Raw genomic sequence first — 20426 nt, forward strand, 5'->3', positions numbered from 1 at the left:
ATAGCAGCACAATTTGTGATAGCCAAATCTTGGAAACAACCAAGATGTTCATCACCTGAGGAATGGTTGAAAAAGATGTGGTATTTTTACACAGTGAAGTATTACTCAGCTATAAAGAATGATAAACTGGAAGCCTTTATATTGAAGTGTATGCCACTTGAAGATATACTCCTAAGTGAAATAAACCAGACACACATATATAACTATCGTATAGTTTCCCTAGTATAAGAACTCAAAAGAAGAAATACAAATAGAAAGGTATAATAGAAGTAAAAGGAAAGCAAGAACTCGAGGCTAACTAATTAAGAGAGGCAAAGGAGAAGAGCTAGGAAACCTGACAGTAACAAGCCATACAGTTATATGTAGAAGATGGATAAGGCAATGATCCTGAGAATCTCCAGAAGATTTTTGAATCTAGCAGTTAAGATTCTCACCCTGACTAACTATATATACTAAACCTGTGAACTAAGCAACTGTACTGAAGATGGTAATCTGCAATAGTAGTTTCATACTTGGAGTGCCTGTCATTCTGGTCTTCTGAATATGGGCTGCTTGTCATGACATGCCAGTTGCTGCTGTGCTGTCTCTCAGGTAGATGATTGTTCAAAAAGAAGGGGGTGGTGAATGAAGACAAGAGTCAGGAAAAGTAATTTTGTGGGACTGTCCTGCTTCAAGGTTGTATATGGTTAGATTTTTGGACTTATGTGTAAACATGAGAAGTATATAATTCTTTATGCCTATTTTTAAAAAATGTATTCTAATTTTTAAATGATTTTTCATCATATTCTGTAGGGACTTAAAATTTCAACATATCAATACTTGATGAAAAATACCAGTTTCATGTTATGCTTAAGATGTTTGATATTCAGACAGATAATGAGGTTAAGCTGAACAGCCTAGGTTGTATGGTAATAACAATCAGCTTGTCTTCTGGAGGGTTAACAACCTAAGTTTGCAGACTAAAATTAGAGAAAAAGGATGGCCGCAAGGAAAGACAGCATTTTGGCCCTAGCCTTCCAAGATCAAGACTCAGAACATATGAGAACTTGTAGTGTAAGATCGTGTAACTCAGTAGTGTCCCAAATTTTCTGATCAAGGAGATTATGGGGCCAAAGAGGAAAGTGATCGATGATGCAGAGTGTGCCTAAGGAGAGTCACATGGAGAGAAAACATTCTCTCAGGCTTTCACAGAGAGCATATTGGCCAAGCAATGGCTGTGACTCAGCCACATGGTTGACACTGACAAAGGTTCTATAATTTGAGGTACAGGATCTCAGGATAAATCCTGAGGGGATTTCACTAACCTTATCACACCCAAAAGCTACAACTCTTGTTGCATAGATCTTGCTTTATCTTGGTCTTAACCATCCAGCAGAAAAGTATAAAAACGAAGTATAAGAAGTAAAGCCATGCTGTTATGTTGAGCTGTAGGGCACTCAGGTCAACAATTTGTGATATTGCCAGTGAAGCGGAAGACCCAATACTATTATGGACTACTGGACTCTTTTAGAATATTTTGCTGAGCTTACACACCTATAATATTCAAATAATGGAACTTAACAAAAAAAGGGGATACAGATGAATGTCCATTTTGTATCTGTGTATTCAAAGTGGTTAGGATAGACATATAGTTACATTCTCTTAATAAATAGAATGATTTGTTCTAAAGATATTTGTAAATAGATTATCATGTCTGCATCTTGTACAGCAATTAACCACTAGGAAGAATGTATGCAATGTGTGAATTATTGAAACTGTCCTACCAATTTGGTTTGAAACTGTCTTATTGCTATTTGTTTCTCAATAAAATTATGGAAGAAAAGAAAATAGAGTATAATAATTGATAAGACATTAGAAATGGTACACATTTAGAAGAACAAGATATGAGCTATTGAAACATGATTTTTGTATTGTACATTGCTATCTTTGATATTGTTACTCAGATTACAGATATTAGCACATAGAGTTAGTCAAAGTGAAAATTTTAAACACTAACTGCTATTTTCAAAGAATTGATGGAATTAGTGGTACAATCATCTCAGCCATCCTGTATATATACTTACATGTTTTTCTCCCTTCCTTTTTTACCTTTCTTTTTACTTTCCCTCATCTTTGTTGTTTATTCCTTATGTTGAGTTTCCTTCTCTTTTACTACACCTGTTGTATCTTTCAGATTTTATCTATTATTTCTGATTCCTATATTAGGAAAACAATAGAATATATACACGTGTGTCTGATTTATTTCACTTATCAATATGGTCTTTAGTTGCATCCATTTACCTATAAATGTCTTGAGTTTATCTTTTTTATAGGTAAGTAATAGTCTGTTGTATAAAAACACAACATATTTTTATTCATTCCTCAGGTAATAAGCATTTTGGTTATTTCCACGAGTTGGTTATGACAAATTGTGTTGCTATAAACAGGGGTACACACATATCACTGTGGTGTGATGTTTTCAGTTCTTTTGGAAAAATACCCAGAAGCAGTATAGCTGGGTTGAATGGGATTTCCATACTAGTAAATAGAATGTAGGAAATCAAACTTTGTTTTTGACTAATTCACTGGATAGATTTTGAGCCTGGCTTGTTTTGGAGTTGATTCTTACCAGCTTTTACAGAGAATAAATGTAAGTTTCCTTTCTCTGGTGCAAAAGAGAAGCAGGAGAGAGGTTAGAAAGCCTCTATTGGGGCTGAGGATTTAGCTTAGCAGTAAAACACTTGCCTAATAAGCTGGCATCTCTGGGTTCGGTCCTCAGCCCCAAAACCAAAATGAAAACAAAAAATAAATAAATAAATCTGAAACATTTATTGCTTAGTATGACAGGGCCTCAGGAGAGATGCAAGAACCATTGGAGGAAAAAGGCAGGGAGACAAAGAATTTATTAGGCTGGGGTGGGGGTGGAGTTGAATGGGTAGTGAGGTGTTGTTACAGGTGCTGCGTGAAGAAGGCTTGGTATGAAGGAAAAAGAAAAGACAAGGTTGAGGCTACCTGGGGGAGGAAGACAGAAGTGAGTCTAAGAGTGGCAGATTGTTGGCTTAAGGTCCCCATCCTATACTGGCTTGCTGCCATGATAAGTGACCAGACTTTGTATGGGCACAGACCCATCAAAGAGACATTTTGCTCTCAAGCCCACCACTGAGACCAATACTTGCAGGGACTCTCAGCCATCTCTTTTCAGGAGGAAGCCCATGTTGTCAACCTTCAAATCCTCAAAACTGTAAATAAGCAGTTCTCCAAAATGAAGACAGCAGAAAAGTGACTGAATCATCAACAACATTCAGCAGAACATCCCCAGCTTATTGCCACTCTTTCACGATGTCATAGTGAAATAGTTTGAAGGGACTTCATTGTCACTACACGGGTGGAAGAGATATTGTTTCATTCCCTAGTGCCTCACAGCAGTATGAGAGAAAGAGGCTCAAGGCAAATTCTGCCTGCTATTCAATACTGCCACCAGAAATATGTTGTCCCTAGAGACCTAAAGAGAAAGCTTGCAACCCTGTGGACTTTGTTTCCATAACAAACTCACCTTTGGTGAAAAGTTGATCCCATCTTGTGCTGCCTCATAACTCTTCTAGATCAAACATTGGGAACTGGAAGCCATCCTCTATAGGTTTGTTGGCAGCTTCTTACCTTTTGGGGAAGCTATAAGGTAGGATACTGACGAGAAGAGTAGTGTCACAAAATATCGGCAGCTTGAGGAGGACGAGGAGTCACCATAGAAGGACAGCCGCACTTTCAACATGACTGCCAGTCTCCTAGCCTGCCTGGAGGTGAAGCCCACCACCTTATAGTGCAGTCTCCAGTGTGGTCTTCCTTTCTACTATTAACAACAGCAGCCACGTTGGAGCCAAAGTTAGAAGCAATTCTCACCTTTTATATTCTCCAAATAAATTTCTGTTTACTCTAAGCAATTCTGAAGGTTCAAGTCCAGCAGAATGCGTAAAGGATGTGATCCCAGCATCTTTGGAAAAAGCTAGGGCTTGCACAGGCCAGTGTAAGATTCATCGTCTTGATCTACAGACATCTGTGTTTCAATTTAGCTAGATAGAGACAGCACAAAGCTGGAAGTGGAGATGAGCAACCAAGCATCACCTGGTAGGGAACAGAAGCAGGCAAGGCTGTGACAGAATCAACAAAGAATGTTAAGAAGTTAACTGACTGTTCACCTGGTATTTTCTCCACGGGATGCAAATTAACAGGATCACCAGCTCCTCTGAAAACTATAGCAAAGTAAGTGCTAATTTGAACAGATTGCCTACCAGTAGACATTGGAAGGGAAGAAAATATTCCCCTAGCTCTAAGTCTGGTCCTTGGTCCAGACCTAGTGAAAACTTCAGAGCCTGGACTGCTTGCTTGGGGCACATTCTTTTTCATTAGACATCTTTGTGTTTTCTTTCCTATTTATGAACAAGAAGAGATGGTTCTATATTAATAACTCCAATTTTATTTTATTTTTTAAGTTAATTTTATTGAGAAGGAAAAAGCAATGAGACAGTTTCAAAACGGGTGAGTGGGACAGTTACAATAGTTAATAAATTTCATAATGTTGCCTTCATAGTAGTTATTCATAGTACAAAATGCAGACATGATATCTTGTCTAAACACTATTACTACAAATCTTGCTTCTCATTGAACTAAAAGAAAGTAGCTGTATACCTAACCTAACTAACTTGTATATACAAATAGATAGATAGATAGATAGATAGATATAGATATATATTTCACTACAAAATGGTCCTTCATTTGTGTACCCCTTTCTGTTTAGTTTTGTCAGAGATGGGTATTCTAGTGCCATTCAAATATTGTAGGTGTGTGAATTCAGCAAAATAATCCAATATAGTTCAGGAGACCAAAATATAACACCAATTTTACAAGTACTCTGTTTGAGCTTAAATCTTCAAACAACAACAACAACAATAACAAAAACCCCTGCTATATTACTGCTTCTGTCACACAGATACTTCACTACAAGAAAAAGCCATAAATTTTTCAAATTTTTCCTTTGACCTAATTAAAAACCAGAAATGCAAAGAAACTCAAAAGCATTTTCCTTAAGAGAAATGACCCTAAGAATGGAACAACTGCTAATGGATTGTTAAAGGGACTATCTTTGGGAGCTGATGTGTTAGCTTTCCTTCCTTGGGAAAAAAAAAAGCCTAAAAAAGTTGCTATGCTGGGCCAGCTAGATAGCTCAGTGAAGTACAGTGCCTGCTTAGGCAGGCACAGAGTCCAGGGTTCTATCCCCTGCGTGCCGAGCCAGCCCTGCCACATGGGCACCCTGAGACTGCGATTGAGCCTGGGCTTGGTGGCACACACCTGTAATCCCAGCATTTGGGAGGCTGAAAACAGGAGAATCACTACGAGTCCAATCTGTGCAGTGAGACCCTCTACTGAATACATTTAAAAAATTGCCATGAAACAATAGCTCTAATTTGGACCTGTTGCATCCCCAAAGGGTCATCTCTTAACAGCTTGGTTCCCAGCCTGTAGAGCTAAACTGTAATTGGTGGGGTTTAGAGGGAGAAGGTAGGGTTGTTGGCTGTGTGCTCTGACAGAGATGTTGGGACCCCATCGTTTTCATCTATCCCTGCTTCCTGGGTGCCATAAGGTGAGCGACTTTGCACCATCCTGTGCTTTGCATCATCACAATGTTCTGCCTTGCCTCAGACCCAAGAAATAGGGTCAAAGGATGATGGACTGAAACTTCTAAAACCATGAATCAAAATAAACGCTTTCCTGTTGATTATCACAGGGAGTTTATCACAGTAACGGAAATTTGATCACCGCACAACCACATACATGTTTAGACGATTAAAACAAACGAACAACAAAACTCACAACTACAAAATGATTTTTGTCTCATGGGTGTAACCTCTACTCCCCGGAAAGCAAGCTTATGGGGCTGGGAATACAGCTCAGCGGCTTAAGCTCCTGCCTGGACAACAAGCTTGCTTTCTTAGCAATATTATTTGTTAATCTTCTTTAGGACTTGCCATTTCCTCTTGATTGTTTTTCATATATCAATTATATAAAAAATATATATGTGTATATATATTTAAACTTTTAAAAAATGTATTTGCTTGTTACAAGGGGTCTCTCTACAAATATTGGACTTGTGGTGATCCTCCTGCTTTCAGCCTCCCCAGTGCTGGGATTACAAGTGTGTGCAACCACATTGGGAGTCTGGTTGGCTCAGCCCACCCTGGGGACAGGGCTGGTGCAGCATGTGGAGCCGGGGCTTGAACCATGGTCCATGAGCTTGCCTAGGCTTCCTTAGCAGGTGTTTTAGTCCCCTGAGCTATATTACTGGCCCTAAAAATTTATTTTAATCCATAGGTTATTTCCATTTATTCTGTCTAGTAGTACCCTTAACTGCAAATAACATTTAAAATGCTTTATGCCACTTGCATTTTATTTAAGCTATTTTTTCTTTCTATGTCCTGCTGTATGTATACAAAAATACTCCCCAAACCTGATTTTATCTTGCCTGAATATTAGGAACTTTCACTTCTTTTGAACTTTACAAAATTACTCTTTTGACCTTTCTTTGGGTTCTGTTGTTATTTTTAGTTTTCCAACCTTTGTAGTCTTAAATTCCAGTATAGTAAGAGCACAATCTTAAGTTCCACCCACTCCTATCTTTTATACTTTATTTCCACTGGATCTACTCATAAATTTCATTTACGTTTTGGACTTTTTATCCTAGCCTATGGATACTGCTAAGCATCATCTTCTTCCTATGTAGTTTAGAATCAAAAGCCATTATTTAACCTACACTTTTATTTAAGTATTCATGTGTGCATTCATTTGTTTTAGTTTTTGCCAACAGCCTTAACTCCTGTTTTAGTACCCTATATCCAGGTTATTAATCAGAACTGACATAATCACAAAGATATAAATTGGTTTCCCTATAACCCGTGTTCAGTCTCAGCTGGGACCTCAGCTCTACTTGACATAGTTCTACATACCATGGTCAGCTCCCTCACTTGCTCACTGTGGACATTTTAACAAGCTAATTCCTGGCGCTGAACTTGTGCTTTCTTAGCATATCACTTTCCCAATGCCAAAGGACACTGAGGTTATCAGGCTGCCCCAAAAGCTTCATACTTAATTAAATTTTTCTTTTTTTCATTTTGTTTTCTTTCTCAAATTCTTTTCCTATCTCAGGAGATGAGAAATATGTTTCTCTTTCACCTACTTTGTACTGCTTCAAATCACATCTTTTCCTCTACTCTAAGAAGTACATTTCTAAGATTATCATCTCTGTATTCACTAATATATTCAACATATTCACAATTCCTGTATCTTTTACAAAACAAACAAATTTCCCTTGATCCTAGATACTTTTAGAGACTGCCCTATCTTTTCTCTTTTCCTCAAAAACTATGCCTATGTTCTTCACACTACTTTCCTCATCTCCTTCCTCATTACTTATTCTCCTTTGAATTTCCTTGCTTGCCATCTTGGACAATATTCTTGCTAATGTTTTACTAATGGCTGCCTAATTTCCAGGGGAATACTGTCTTCTTAGTTTTTCTCTCTGTGGTATCTAGTCTAGTTGACCACTTCTTTTCTTCTCACTAAAACTCTCCTCATACTCTCTTTTGGTTCTTGCCATTGGTGCAAGATTATTTCTTTGCGTAGATGTTTATCAGTTCCACAGGTTAATTGCCCACGATTATCACGTATTTATGTGCTCTAATTTCCTCTTTTGTATTTCTTTTTTTTTTCTTTTCTTGTGCTTTTATTCATGAAGACTTAATACAATGCCATTATTTTATACAACCAAACTCCCACACCCATCAAGTTTTTAGTGTTAGTATTATTGGCAAAATCTTTCTCTCTCTCATTATATGCTTTAGGAGATGTTTTTATTTAATTTAACATTCTCCTTGAATGAATCAAATCATTGCTATGTTGATATGACACTGGGCTGGAAAATGAAATCCTTGAACTTAACAGATAATGGGGTGATACGAATGAGAAAACAGGAATACAGGAAAATTGGCATCATAAACTGAATGAACTCTTTGAGCCAAAGAGTTGAGATGTGTTTAATCTGTACATAGAAATACGTACTTTTTATAATCTCCTATGAAATACTCTTCCTATTTATATGATTGCTGCATTATAGATTGCCTAAATATCAAGATTGTTGTACATTCACTTACAATTGGCCAAAAAAGAAACATTATGATGGTTTTGGTTATTAAAGGATGATATAAGATGATTTATACTCTTATTATATTACAAAATTCTTGCAAGTTACTAGGAATGCTTAACATGTGTATGAGCTGTACTTATTGAAAGATCCCATAATGCTTTGACATCCATATGACAATTCATCTGTGTGATGAGAGAAAGTGTGCTGAGCCAGGTAAGGTCACAGAAGCTGGAGTGTATATTTCTACTTAGAAATGACTTCCACCTTCCTACTTAGTATCTATGAATTGGGGCAAGTGCTTAATTGCTTTGAGGCTTGATTTCTTCATCTGTGAATTAGAAATAGCAGTATTTTGCTTTTGTTATAAAAAGTACATGATGTGGTACAAACCCGTTAGCCTATTGTGAGACAGTCAATTGTATTCAGCTTATTATTAACATTTCATATATTAGAATCATGATAAAACTACCAAAATAAAAACAGCAATTTTAATTTTTAGAAGTCTTTTAGTCTTGGAATAGGTTCCTAAGACATAAGTATTAAGTGTCCTGAGGTAATTTTAATGCTGAGTTTATAAATTCATCTTCAAAATCCATCATCTATACTTATTGAACCACTGAATGTTGCGCCTTGCATCAGTTACAGTTCATTTTAATCAATTTCCAGAGTGTGATGTATTTCTGAATGGTATGCTGAGCACTTTTAACTTTCATCGACTATTTCCTTTCCCTCCCCTCAAGGAACACCTTATATTCCCATTTAACTTAAATGCATTTATAACATCTCTGCCAGGCGTGTGCTTCTTCCATTACATTACAAATAGCTGTGCAAACATTTCTTTGCCGTTTTAATAATATGATCTATATTTATCCATATGTTTTGCCAGAGATACCCTTATTTAATTTTGCATATTACATCTTCTCCATTGGATAGCAATGTTCCGAAATGTAGCCATTTCCACTTCGTAGTATTGTTCCACTTGCTCATGGCATAGATTTGTGTAGTTTAAGGTGTGCACTTCCTAAAAAGGATGCCTAAGACTCTTTGGGGACTGACTTGCTGAAATATTGTTCCAGTATGAATTCTGAAAGAACTAGGTCAAAACCCAAAATGCTTTAGAGGACCTTAGAGATCACTTCTTCCAGATCCTTCATTTTACAAATTAGGGAATTGAGTCTCCAGTGGTTGAGCCAGAATCACAATTCCACTCTCAACTTGGAAGCTCAGAGCCTCAGAGTCTTTCATCCACCTCTTAGACTGGTATTTTATTTTCCAGTTTCTAGGTGATCTCTCCATGTTACGGTGTGTGTGTGTGTGTGTGTGTGTGTGTGTGTGTGTGTGTGTGTGGTGTTTTAGGACTGTATAAACATGTCAGATTACATTTAACAGAAAAGAAAAAGAAATGATAAAGCATAAATTAAGCGGATGTTTTTCTTTTCTTGTCTTTATTAATACCTTCATTAGGGGAAAAGAGGTGGTACTGAACATAAGACAAAATTTTAGGTCCTATAAAATCATCCCCATAGAATCTTTTCTTTTGGAATAATCTTTTCCCAGATCTCAATGTAGTTAAAGATTATTACGTTGGATAACGGGTCTCCCCTGGGGTACTGGGTGTGTCCGGAAAGTGTCTGCTATGTGTTTAGGGGAGAGGAGTTTGCAGCAGCAGCAGCAGCCACCGAAAGGGAAAGGGGCTGGGCAGGGACGCGCGAGGCCGGTGGGAGGGGAGCAGGTTTCACCCCCCGGGCAGGTGCCAGGAGGCAGGGCTGCGCCAGCAGACTTTCCCGGCCCGCGAGCGTGTCCTCTGGGAGGGGCGAGGCGGGGCGGCCCAGGCGCTGGGAGCCCGCGAGCCGCTGGGGAGCTTGGCCCTGCGCGGCGGCGGCGGCGCCGGTCACTCGCGGCGCTGCGGGCTCGGGAGGAGGAGCAGGACCTGCGCCATGGGTGAGTGCGCGGGCGGGCGGCGCTGCTCGAGCGGGCGTCCCTCGCCCTGCCCGGTCTGCGCGGGCTTTCCCTGGACCGGGCGTGGGAACGAGGCGGCCCGGAGGGGAGCGGCGCCCTGCGATCCCCGGGGCTGGAGGGTGAGAGAAGCGAGAGGAGCCCGAGCGCGGTCCTCGCGGCTTCTCGCGTCCTCAGGGCGGGTCGGGGGGCGAGTCGCGAGGCGAGTCGGGACGAGGCGCCGGAAGTGGGAACTTCTTCAAACTTCCAGTCTCGCGCGTTCCAGGGAGGACGGTGCAGCCCGGCGCGCCTGCGAGCCTTCGCCTGCGCCCCGGAGCGCGCGTCCCCTGCGCCGGGGCTGCGAGCGCTCTGCGGGCCGACCCTCCCCGAGCCCGCGGGGAGCTCCCGGGAGTGCGGCGGCGGCGGCGGCGGCGCGGAGGAGAGGCGGCTCCCGGTGGCGCGCCCGCAGCCCAGCCCCAGCGCCTGGTGGGGTCCCGGGAGGAAAGTTGAGAGCGCGGCGAGGAAGCTGCGGCGGCCGCGAGGAAAGCGCCCGCCCTCCCGGCTCGGCTCGCGGCGCGTGTGCGCGGAGGCTCGGCCGCCCTGCGGCTCCGGGTTACTGATTAGCGGCCCGCAGCGTCGGGTGCAGCATTCACACCCGGGACACGCGCGCCTTCCGGACCGAGTGTGTCACGCGCCCTCCCCCAGCCTGCGCCTGGTCCTTTGTTGAGCGGGATTTCTTCCTGAGGAGCCGAGGCCCGTGGGACTGCCGCGCTCCTGTTGGAATTCCTAAATTCCCACAGGCTCAGGGGTTAGGGGATGCTCAGACTACTAAATGGGGGCGTTTGTAGACACTGGCCAACTTGGAAGAAAGGAGAAAAGCAAAGGCTGAGGACATTTTTGCCTATGAATGTTAGCTGTGATCAGAACATTCATAGTCTCTTCTTGCTTGACCGTGGAAAAGTCTAAGAAAGACCTATTTTTAGGTCCTTTGAATGAAACAAGCTCTTATTATCTTTCCTAATTCCGTTATACTTCGCACATATAAATGGTTAGAATAACACATCGGGTGAAAAAGCGCTCATAAGTGGAAAGGTAAAGGAATTTACTTAATCTAATCTGTTCACTAAGTGGTGAAAAGGATTAAGATAATGTACTAAAATGTCTAGAAAAATGACATAACTGATTTACAAATTTAAGCTTGAGTGGCCTGGCTAGCAATAGGTAAGTTATTTGTGATTTCAAAGGTTTTTGTTTAATTTGCTTTTCCAATCTGTAATGGAAACAGAGTTAGGGTTTGCTTCAGAACCTATGGATAAATTACCTTGCACAAATTATAGATCAATGTCATGGGAGAGGAGAGTGTAGTTGATAATTTAATAATCTGCAGACTGATCTATAACTTGAAAACTCTATAATCTGACAGATAAAACGTGTCTAGTTCATTTTCTGTTGGAATGGACTACAGTTTTCCTATGGTACGCGAAGTCACCAACAGCACATGTAGGTGTCAGTAATTAGTAGATGAGAAGACAATAAGAGTAGAGAACAGAGCTGGTATGTAGTGACAGAGGATGAGGGACCAAGGTAGGACTCAGGTCAGAAATGTCCAAAAGTAGACCAGGAAAAAGTAAAGAAAAACCAAGAAGTACATGGGGAGGGAACCCAAATAAGCAAGGAATGAAATGTGTCCAGAAACTGGAAAAAAAAAAACACTTGATCATTGAAGTGAGATTTTTCCTTTCTTTTAATTTAAGTGTAAAAAACAGAACTTTTGTTTACTGGCAGTAAAATTGGTAGGGGATTCAAAATGGAGCATGGATTGGTAGGATAAGTGGGAAAAACAACATAAGAATGCTGGACTGTGCCAACACACCAGATTCCTCTGTTCCCCAGTATTATGATGACTAATACTTATCATTTAGTAGAGTAAGATAGTGAGAGAGGAGTGAACGTAGCAATCAATTCTTATCTGTCTGAGAAGAAATTCCTTCTCTAGCATTATGGAAGAATGAGAGCAACTTGTTAATCAAATATTCTGAATAATTCATAGTCATATCTATAATGCACAAGGCTAATTCTAAAAAGGAAAAGTTATTTGCAATGTAGGCACATTAAGATTTTGGCTTTTCTTGCTTTAGCTTTGCACTCAATCTGTGTAGGCATGCAGGAGAATTTTGTTCCTCTTTTTTCTTCTCCAAAATTCACCTTTCTAGAAACGAAAAACTATTTCACTAAAAAACACAGCTATTTGCTGAGAGTTTTTACGTTTTAGCTTCAAGTTTAACTTTAGCCATCAAGCTAATTGTGGAATTTCAGGCTCCAGTGGAGTGGTAGGTCAGGAATATTTTAAATTTCTTCACTAAACACATTACTTGCTATTCTACTTGACCATATTCTGAAACTATTAATGTTTGTTTCACTTATAAAATGATATAATGAATATCATTCAGTTTGACAGATATTATTGCAGAAAATGTCATGAAGAGAAATTGTTACTAAATGCATCTTGGAAAGATGTGAAGGTCTTGGGAAAGAAGAGATATTCTTATAATAAGGGACTTCTACAGTAGGAAGCAGATCAATTCTGGGGAACATTAAGGCACAGAATTGGCTCAACAGGGTAGAATTTGAGTTTATAGAGTTTGCAAAAGCCACTGCAAGAATACAGAGTTTGCACAACATGAAATAATGACTCATAGAGGATTTAATGATGACAGGAGTGTTTAAGGGAGATAAATTGAGCATTTTGTTTCAGACAATAAGTTGGAGCAATAGACCAGCTATCAAGCTAATCCTAGAATGACAAGATACATGTTGCAGTCAATGTGTTGAACTAAACGTGGAACTGGAAAGTATCTGCTAGATGAAATATATGTCTTACTCAAAAATTTTAAAACCAAGCAACTGAACAGTGTGAAAGAGAACAAACAAAATGTGTTTTCTGAAGATTTGAAAGCTTGAAGAGGAAATAGTGAGCGTGTTTTTCTAATAGAATACCTGGGTGATCATCTAGATGGTTTATTTTCTGGATGTTTTGGGCAACTGATTAATTTCAGTTTTAAAAAATTAATTAAGAGGTAATGGCCAGATGCCTAAATAATAACATATAGTAGTTTGGAAATACATACTGGGAATTTAATCAGGGCACATGAATAAGAAGGAAAATAAAGATATGAGTATTACCAACCCTTATATGAGGTAAGTCCTCCTTCGTGAATTACTTATTTAAAAGAGAGAATATAAGCAGTACTGGTTGAGGGGAAACAGAGACGACAAATTCCAATTAGAACCTGACCACCAATTACAAAATTGATATTGAGTGCCTGAAACTAAAACAGTCAAATGTGATATCTTTAAGCAGTTAGCATTGGAGCCATGATTCCACACATTTTAAAATTTTTTATTTATTTGATACAAGGTTTCACTATACAGTTCAGACTTGTAGTGATCCTCCTGTGTCAGCCTCCTGCTCTCTGGGATTACAGGCATGCACCACCACACCTGTTTCAGACTGGCGGCCTGTGGGATTGAACCTGGGTCCTTTCACTTGCCAAATAGGTGCTTGGATCTCTGAGCTATCTCCTCAGTCCCACACATTTTGACAAAAAAAGTGAGATGGAAATAGTTTTGTGCCACTCAACTCCAGTAAAAATAGAGTTGAAGGAACTGTAAAATGATGAATACGTGTCATGTATGGCATGTTAGATGACCGTTTCAGTCATGTCTTCAGATAGCTGAATCCTCATAACAGGATGAAACTTCAAATGAGAACCATTCAATGAATTGTCCACAAAGTCATGAGAGGTAATAATGAACTGTATAATTTTTTTTTTTTTTAGGGGGGGAATAGTTGTTGCAGCAGTTTTTCTCTGATGCAAAATATTCTGGGATCATGAAATCTTCCGAACACTTGCTTGAACTGGTCATCTACAGTAACGTGTGTAGCTACCCAGGCAGTGCTGCCTTTTGGCTGGGAGTTTGTCTGGAGTGATATTTGAGTTTTTCTTTTTCTTTTTTTCTTTTTTGGTGGAACCGGGGATTGAACTCATGACCTTGTGCTTGCCAAGCAAGCGCTTATTCTACTGAGCCATCTCCCCAGCCCCTGAGATTTTCAAAGAATGTCATTGAGATCTCAAGAATCATCATCCCAAGAATGTGTGTCCTAAGAAACTGAATCAGAAACTTCAAGGATTCCTATGAACTAGTATTAATGAAGTGTCAGCACATCGATCTCACTGCTAAGAAATGCCTTGTAACTATATGTCATGTTACATTTACACATTTACAACTAAAAATTCTACATAAGTTCCCTGAAAAAAAATCTGTAATATGACAAGGAAAACTTCCACACCTCAAATATGAAGATTTTAGTTATATAAACAATGAAACTAGAATAATGTATGAGTCCAAAAAAGCAAGAAAATGTTTGGTTAAGACAATTTTTTCTTTAGTTTGTTAAGATTTTCACACACTATTTCTTTTAGGAGATGTATAACTAAACTATATATTCTCCAAATAAATATCGTTTGCTAGTTCTATGAATGCTGTTTCCTAGAACCTTTAATTGTATTGTCTAATTAGAAAAATTTAAAGACTGTTAAATACTGATTTCTTGGTCCTGAATTTTAAAATTCAGGTCCAGGAGGTTTGATCTTAAGTATTGGATCTGCAATTTGAATTTGTAGCTGATGTCCAGGCAGTAAGTCTGGGGTGTGCATCAGGAGAAAGAAATTTTGTAATGTTTGCTTCCCGCATCAGGCTGAGGTGCCCATTACAATAGGTATTCTTTGACTGGCATCTCTGTTACACAGTTAAAATTCAGGTTGTAACTTGAAAAGATACTACCAAGAGTAGTATTTTGAGATTGCCTTAACATTTCTGTTTCATTTCATTAAAACCTCCATCTCTATAGTCTTCTCTTCTTCCTCATTGGCCACGTTTTAGCTTTATGGGTGAAACTGTCCAAAGCTGACTGAAATAGCATTCTGGTTATTCGTGACTTCAACCTAAAGCTTGTAAGTATTATCTATGTTTATACCATTTTCAAATCTGTATTTCAATATAGCTACTTCACCTATCTTTCCCCACTACTCTTCTCCTTTCCCAACATATAATAGAAAGATACTTTAGAAAAAGTGAGATGCTGGAAAAGATATTTGAATGTGATAACAGGCTCAACAAATACACTTTTTCACATTGTTAGGAGTGTACGATCAACAGACAATCCACAAGTCCCTGGGGTTTAGTGATCACTGTGTCTAGTGAAAGTCTTTCTTTTCCCTGTACTATCAGTACCTTGTTTCCAATCAGTTATAGCAGCATTTTAATACAATTGAAATAGTTACATGTGAATGTGTGTATGTATGTATGTATGTATGTATGTATGTATGTATCTATCTATCTATCTATCTATCTATCTATCTATCTATCTACTTTTTTCTCTGTTATTTGTAGTCAGGTTCAGATAACCAAGGCAGCAACTGCAAAATAGTTGGCAAGGAAACTAACAAATACCCATATATTAAGCTACTGGTCTGATAATGCTTTCTCTGCTGATGTAGAAAGTTTACAGAATACAAAAATTGAATCTTTTATGTGGGAGGACATAATATAGCTATTTTGATAGCAGGGGACACTAAATAAGGATTTAGCATGATTGTATCCATTCAAAATAAAGTTAGAGATATGATTGTGAGACAGATTCCACACTAAACCAAAGCCCTTTATGAAACCAGAAGCATTAAGGCAAGAAGGACTTAGAAGAATTAACTGAAAAGTAGATCAGGTAGAGTTAGCGCATTTTCCAGAGCATTAGAGAGTGATTTTGAAGCTAGTTAGTAATCTGCTATGTTTGGGGCAATAGAAAGAAAAACAGAAAAATATTCTGCTTTAAGGAATTTTTAAATTAATTTATGCCTATTGACATTAAATCAGTTTGATAAGGAGTGAAAATACAAGTTTGCTTTCATAGAACAGATTTTGGAATCAGAAGAAAAAAGAACAAGGAGCGATAGATAGCAGAAGGGGGAAAGGGAGAGAATATTAGTGTATTCAAGGTCCGAAGAAGACTTCTTAGGTACAAATTCCTTCATGTATGTATTAAAAAATAGGGAATTGCCTAGGGAAGAGGAATACCCTAAGTATGCCGCAGAATAAAAGACTCCTGAGCAATTTACTACAAAATTGCTTGTAATGTAAACTTATTTTATTTAAATACAGGTTTAAAAACAAAAAAATATAAAAATGTATGACAGTATTTAAAAATTTTTAAAATTTACTACCTTGCTTTCTGTTTGCTTTAAATTGTATTATAAGTGCTAAGTAAAGATTACATCATGTCTGTTGTGAAACTGCGGTATGTTTATTATTCTTAAATTCTATTTGTAGAAAGTATGTGTATTAATATGCAGAATATGTAGATAAATACAAACTTAAATGAGCGAACAGAAATGTAGATAAACATGGAAAATAAAATAGTCAACCAGAAGTTAGGAGATAATCATTCATATTCCAGTAATTGGGCTATTGATCTGTGTTGCAATTTCCCAAAAGTGCAAATTAAAGACTAGAGTTAAGTGATCTGGAAGAATCCAGTCACATTTGTATTTCTGTAAATAAGTAAGTGACTAAATATGAAGATAAATCCCAAGCATCACATGCACATGAAATAATAATGAGAATATTCTCATAGCCTTATGTCTCATAAATACACACAGACTTTTCCTTGTTAGTACTTGAAACTTGACTTTCCAAAATAGAAGGCTGCTAAGGCCTTACCCACAAAATTTTGTCTGTATTGTTTGCTATCCTAAGATTATTTTCTATGTTTACCTTTATAGAGTAAGGATGTAAAGTACTGAAATGAAAGAAAATACAAACAGTACTTCCAGGAATTATTTGATGCTTCATTAATTTATGTGCATACCACTCATTTTAATTCGTGTGTTTTAAATAAATAATCAGTCATTGTTATTTGTTATTATGTTGTGAGAAGTTAATTTGATGTATTTGAACAAGTTTATATTTCTCATGTTGGAAGCACCACAAATTTGAAGTATTGCTTTTTGCGTGTGTGTAGGTTGGGAGATCCTTGTTTGTTGATTTGTTGATTTTGTTTTATATGTGTGAGTATAAAATGGTGTTCTGTGAGGTTAAAGTAATATAAAAGGAATCATTTTGTAAGTCCAAGATGTGGTATTTCAATGATTGGTCATCTTTCCTGCTGGCACAAATTACTACCATGGTTAAAAACTTATCCCCAAATCTCAAACAAATACATTGATTCTGTTTTGAAGTATCAAGGCAAAGGGAGGTGATACCTTGTAAAATATAATTGCTGATTTAATTTCTTTTGAGTATGATATTTTATGTTACCATTTCTTTTATTTATGAAAAGCAGAAATATTCAAAAGAAAAGCGCTGGGTGCAGGAGATAGCTCAGTGGTCTAAGCCTGGCAAGCACAAGGACCTGGATTTGATGCCCTGCACTGCATACCGTGCCAGTCTCCCACCAGCCACTGAAACCAGATGTGGTGGCACGTGTCTGGAATCACAGCACTGGGGTGGCTGAGACACAAGGATCACTGTGAGTCGGAGCTGTGCAGCGAGACCCTGTAACAAATAAATAAATAAACAAATCTTTAAAAAGAAAATGCTGAATTGGAATTGATCCTTCAAAAATTTCTGAAGACTATAGTTGGTAGAGGGGGTGGTGGTGCAAGCACAGGTCAAGAGGAGCAGGAGCAAATCATGGAGGTGGGGACGTATGCGCTGGGACAGAAGTAAATGAAGCCAACTGTCTGCTTCAGCACAGAGTTGAAGTGCATGAAATGAACACGGAATTCACAGGGTGCCCTTTGTGTTCTTGTTCTGATCTTTCTATTAAATGGCATAAACCCCACAAAATTTACATGTGATATATGATGTCTATCACCAGATTATCCATTGTTGTTATTCTATGATTTGTTCTCTTCTAAGGAAAAATTTAAAGGGAAAAATACTATTTTCTTTGTTAATTATATATCAGAAGGCAAATTCAAGGGGCTGTTTCTAAAGAGGAGAATGCCAGAGGAGCAATTAACATAAGTGCATAATTTGGTAGTAATTGATTCTTTAGATATACGAATGGCATAAAAATCAATAGAAAGTTAATATTTCATGCATCTCATAGCAATTAATTTTAGCAATTAATCACTCTACCTAACTTCATAAGCACACTGTAGCTTAAATAAATTGAGAGGAAAAGTGAGCCTCAACTGAAAAGAAAAACAAAAAACAAATTTTAAAATACCAACAATAATTCACACATCTCATTATATCATCTTAAAATCGTTGTCAGATTTTATGTTTGTATATAGGGGCACCAACAGTTCCATGGAAGGAGAGTACTCCTCCAAGAAAAAGCAGCCTTTTGAACTTATTTTGGCACTGATTCGATTGAACATGTGCTTCTAAGGAAAAACCATGATTACCCTGTTTCTACAGAAGAAATAATAAAGGTTGGATGAAAGCATCGTTCTGATTTCCAAGTACTTCTGTTTTTCTTGATGATATAAAACTTGCATATAGAAACCTTTAATTTCTTTTGAGTATGATATTTTATGTTGTCATTTCTTCTCCGTATCATCAGGACTGGCACAGCATGACATTATATACCGAGATCTAGTCTAGCCACATTCATTTTTAAAATTACCTCCACTGGAATGGAAGAGCTCAGCAGAGGCTACAGTTATGAAGAGAAAGTTTCTAAATGAGTAATTTGAAGAGAAATTGGATGGCTATAATTCTGCCAGAAAGTAGAGGTGGTGGCTGTGTAGGAACAACTGGAGAACAGGAAGAAAGCTGTGGAGGTGGGGTGAGAGTGCTTTGGGACAGATCTAAATCAGCTTCCCTTCCAGCTGTCTCATTCAAAAACTGCTAATGGTGGTTTCCTCCTCTGAAGTGGCTGCGGTGACACATTCCAATAAAAATTGTAGGCATAAGGTACATGGTGTCCTGGTGGTGTGCCAGGCAGGAGCTTTGCTAACCATGGAATTTTATCCCACTTGTTCCCTCACCCCATTGCCCTCCTCTGAACAATCACATTTTCTTTATAGGGCCCTTATGCGCTATCCCATTTGTTTTCTGTCTAACCCAATGTATAAACAAGACTGCATGGTGAAAGATCCAGGTATTGATGTACAGATATTCTCTATTCTCTTGGCCCTCCATCCCCTGGATTATTGCTGTGTATTTTATTTTATTTTTTAGGTGGAACCAGGGATTGAACTCAGGCCCTTGCGCTTGCCGGGGAAGCGCTTATTCCACTGAGCCATCTCCCTGGCCCCATTGCTGTGTATTTTAAAGGAAGGCTATGTCTGAGGATTAAGAAAATCATCTTGTTACATGATCCTGCAGTTGCACCATTTCTGATGGGCATAATTATCTGAGCAGATTTGGTTACTGATGCAGTAGAAAGGGAGGAAATATTAGAGATTATGATAAGAAACAATATTCTTTTATTTGTTGGAATAAAAACCAGAAGAAGTTGGTATGCTGATGATAAAAAGTAAAATCTCTTTAGTAAGGTCAAATAGACTAGAAATATTGATATATTCTGGTGATATCCAGTTAATTACACTGTTTAAATCAGAGTGCTCCTGCGAGCCCAGGAATTTAGGATTGTGCATCAATTTTCACTTCCTGAGTGATGTGCCATTGCTTCCTGCTACCTCATGTGATACTTACCTGGAGCTCTGCTACATGATTATTTTTGAAGATGAAAGAATAACTTAGTAAAACTAAGATTATGCAGCTGCCTTTTTCCATTTCTAAACAGAACTTCCAACTTAGATTTTAAGATCCAGTTTGTCATTGGTTGCCATGATCAAATCAAATTTATAAAAGTTGATGGAAAAATGTAGATATTTAGTTAATTATCAATGAAATAATTTACTATGTTGAAGCGTAGATCATAACTTAGTAGACTATTACAATAATCAAAATGAGTTTAAAACTTGGTATTTTAATATTTTAGTTTCCAGAAAATGTGTATAGTTCAGTATTCTTAATGAGAGGATAGTAATAATATTTTCATCATGAAAATGTTTTGTTCTCATGCTTTTTATTTCATAATTTAATACAGATGAAAGGGAGAGGAAAAATCTTTTTCTTAGCAGCTTAGTTTTCAGCTTCTTACCTTTAGGTCTCTATGATCCTGAACAAACTTTCTTTCCTTTTTACTGCAGTATTCTTTGTTCTTTCATGATTTTTTCTTGGCTTTTAAAATTCAAATGATTAGTGTTGGAAGAAGGCTATTATTCTCAGCATTGAAAGACTCATT

The 20426-nt window shown here is 38.2% G+C and overlaps 1 protein-coding gene across 1 annotated transcript in view; it reads left to right on the forward strand.

Moving 5' to 3' along the window:
• Window positions 1–9947: 9947 nt before the first annotated feature.
• Window positions 9948–20426, forward strand: part of Gpm6a (glycoprotein M6A) — a 341907-nt gene continuing 331428 nt past the window's right edge. The window contains exon 1 of the mRNA XM_023700101.1: window positions 9948–10111. Within this exon, the coding sequence (XP_023555869.1) occupies window positions 10108–10111 (4 nt within the window). The 5' untranslated portion in view covers window positions 9948–10107. The remainder of the gene's footprint in view (window positions 10112–20426) is intronic.

Source organism: Octodon degus, unplaced genomic scaffold (genome assembly GCF_000260255.1).
Source record: "Octodon degus isolate 3935 unplaced genomic scaffold, OctDeg1.0 scaffold00121, whole genome shotgun sequence".
Classification (NCBI taxonomy): Eukaryota; Metazoa; Chordata; class Mammalia; order Rodentia; family Octodontidae; genus Octodon; species Octodon degus.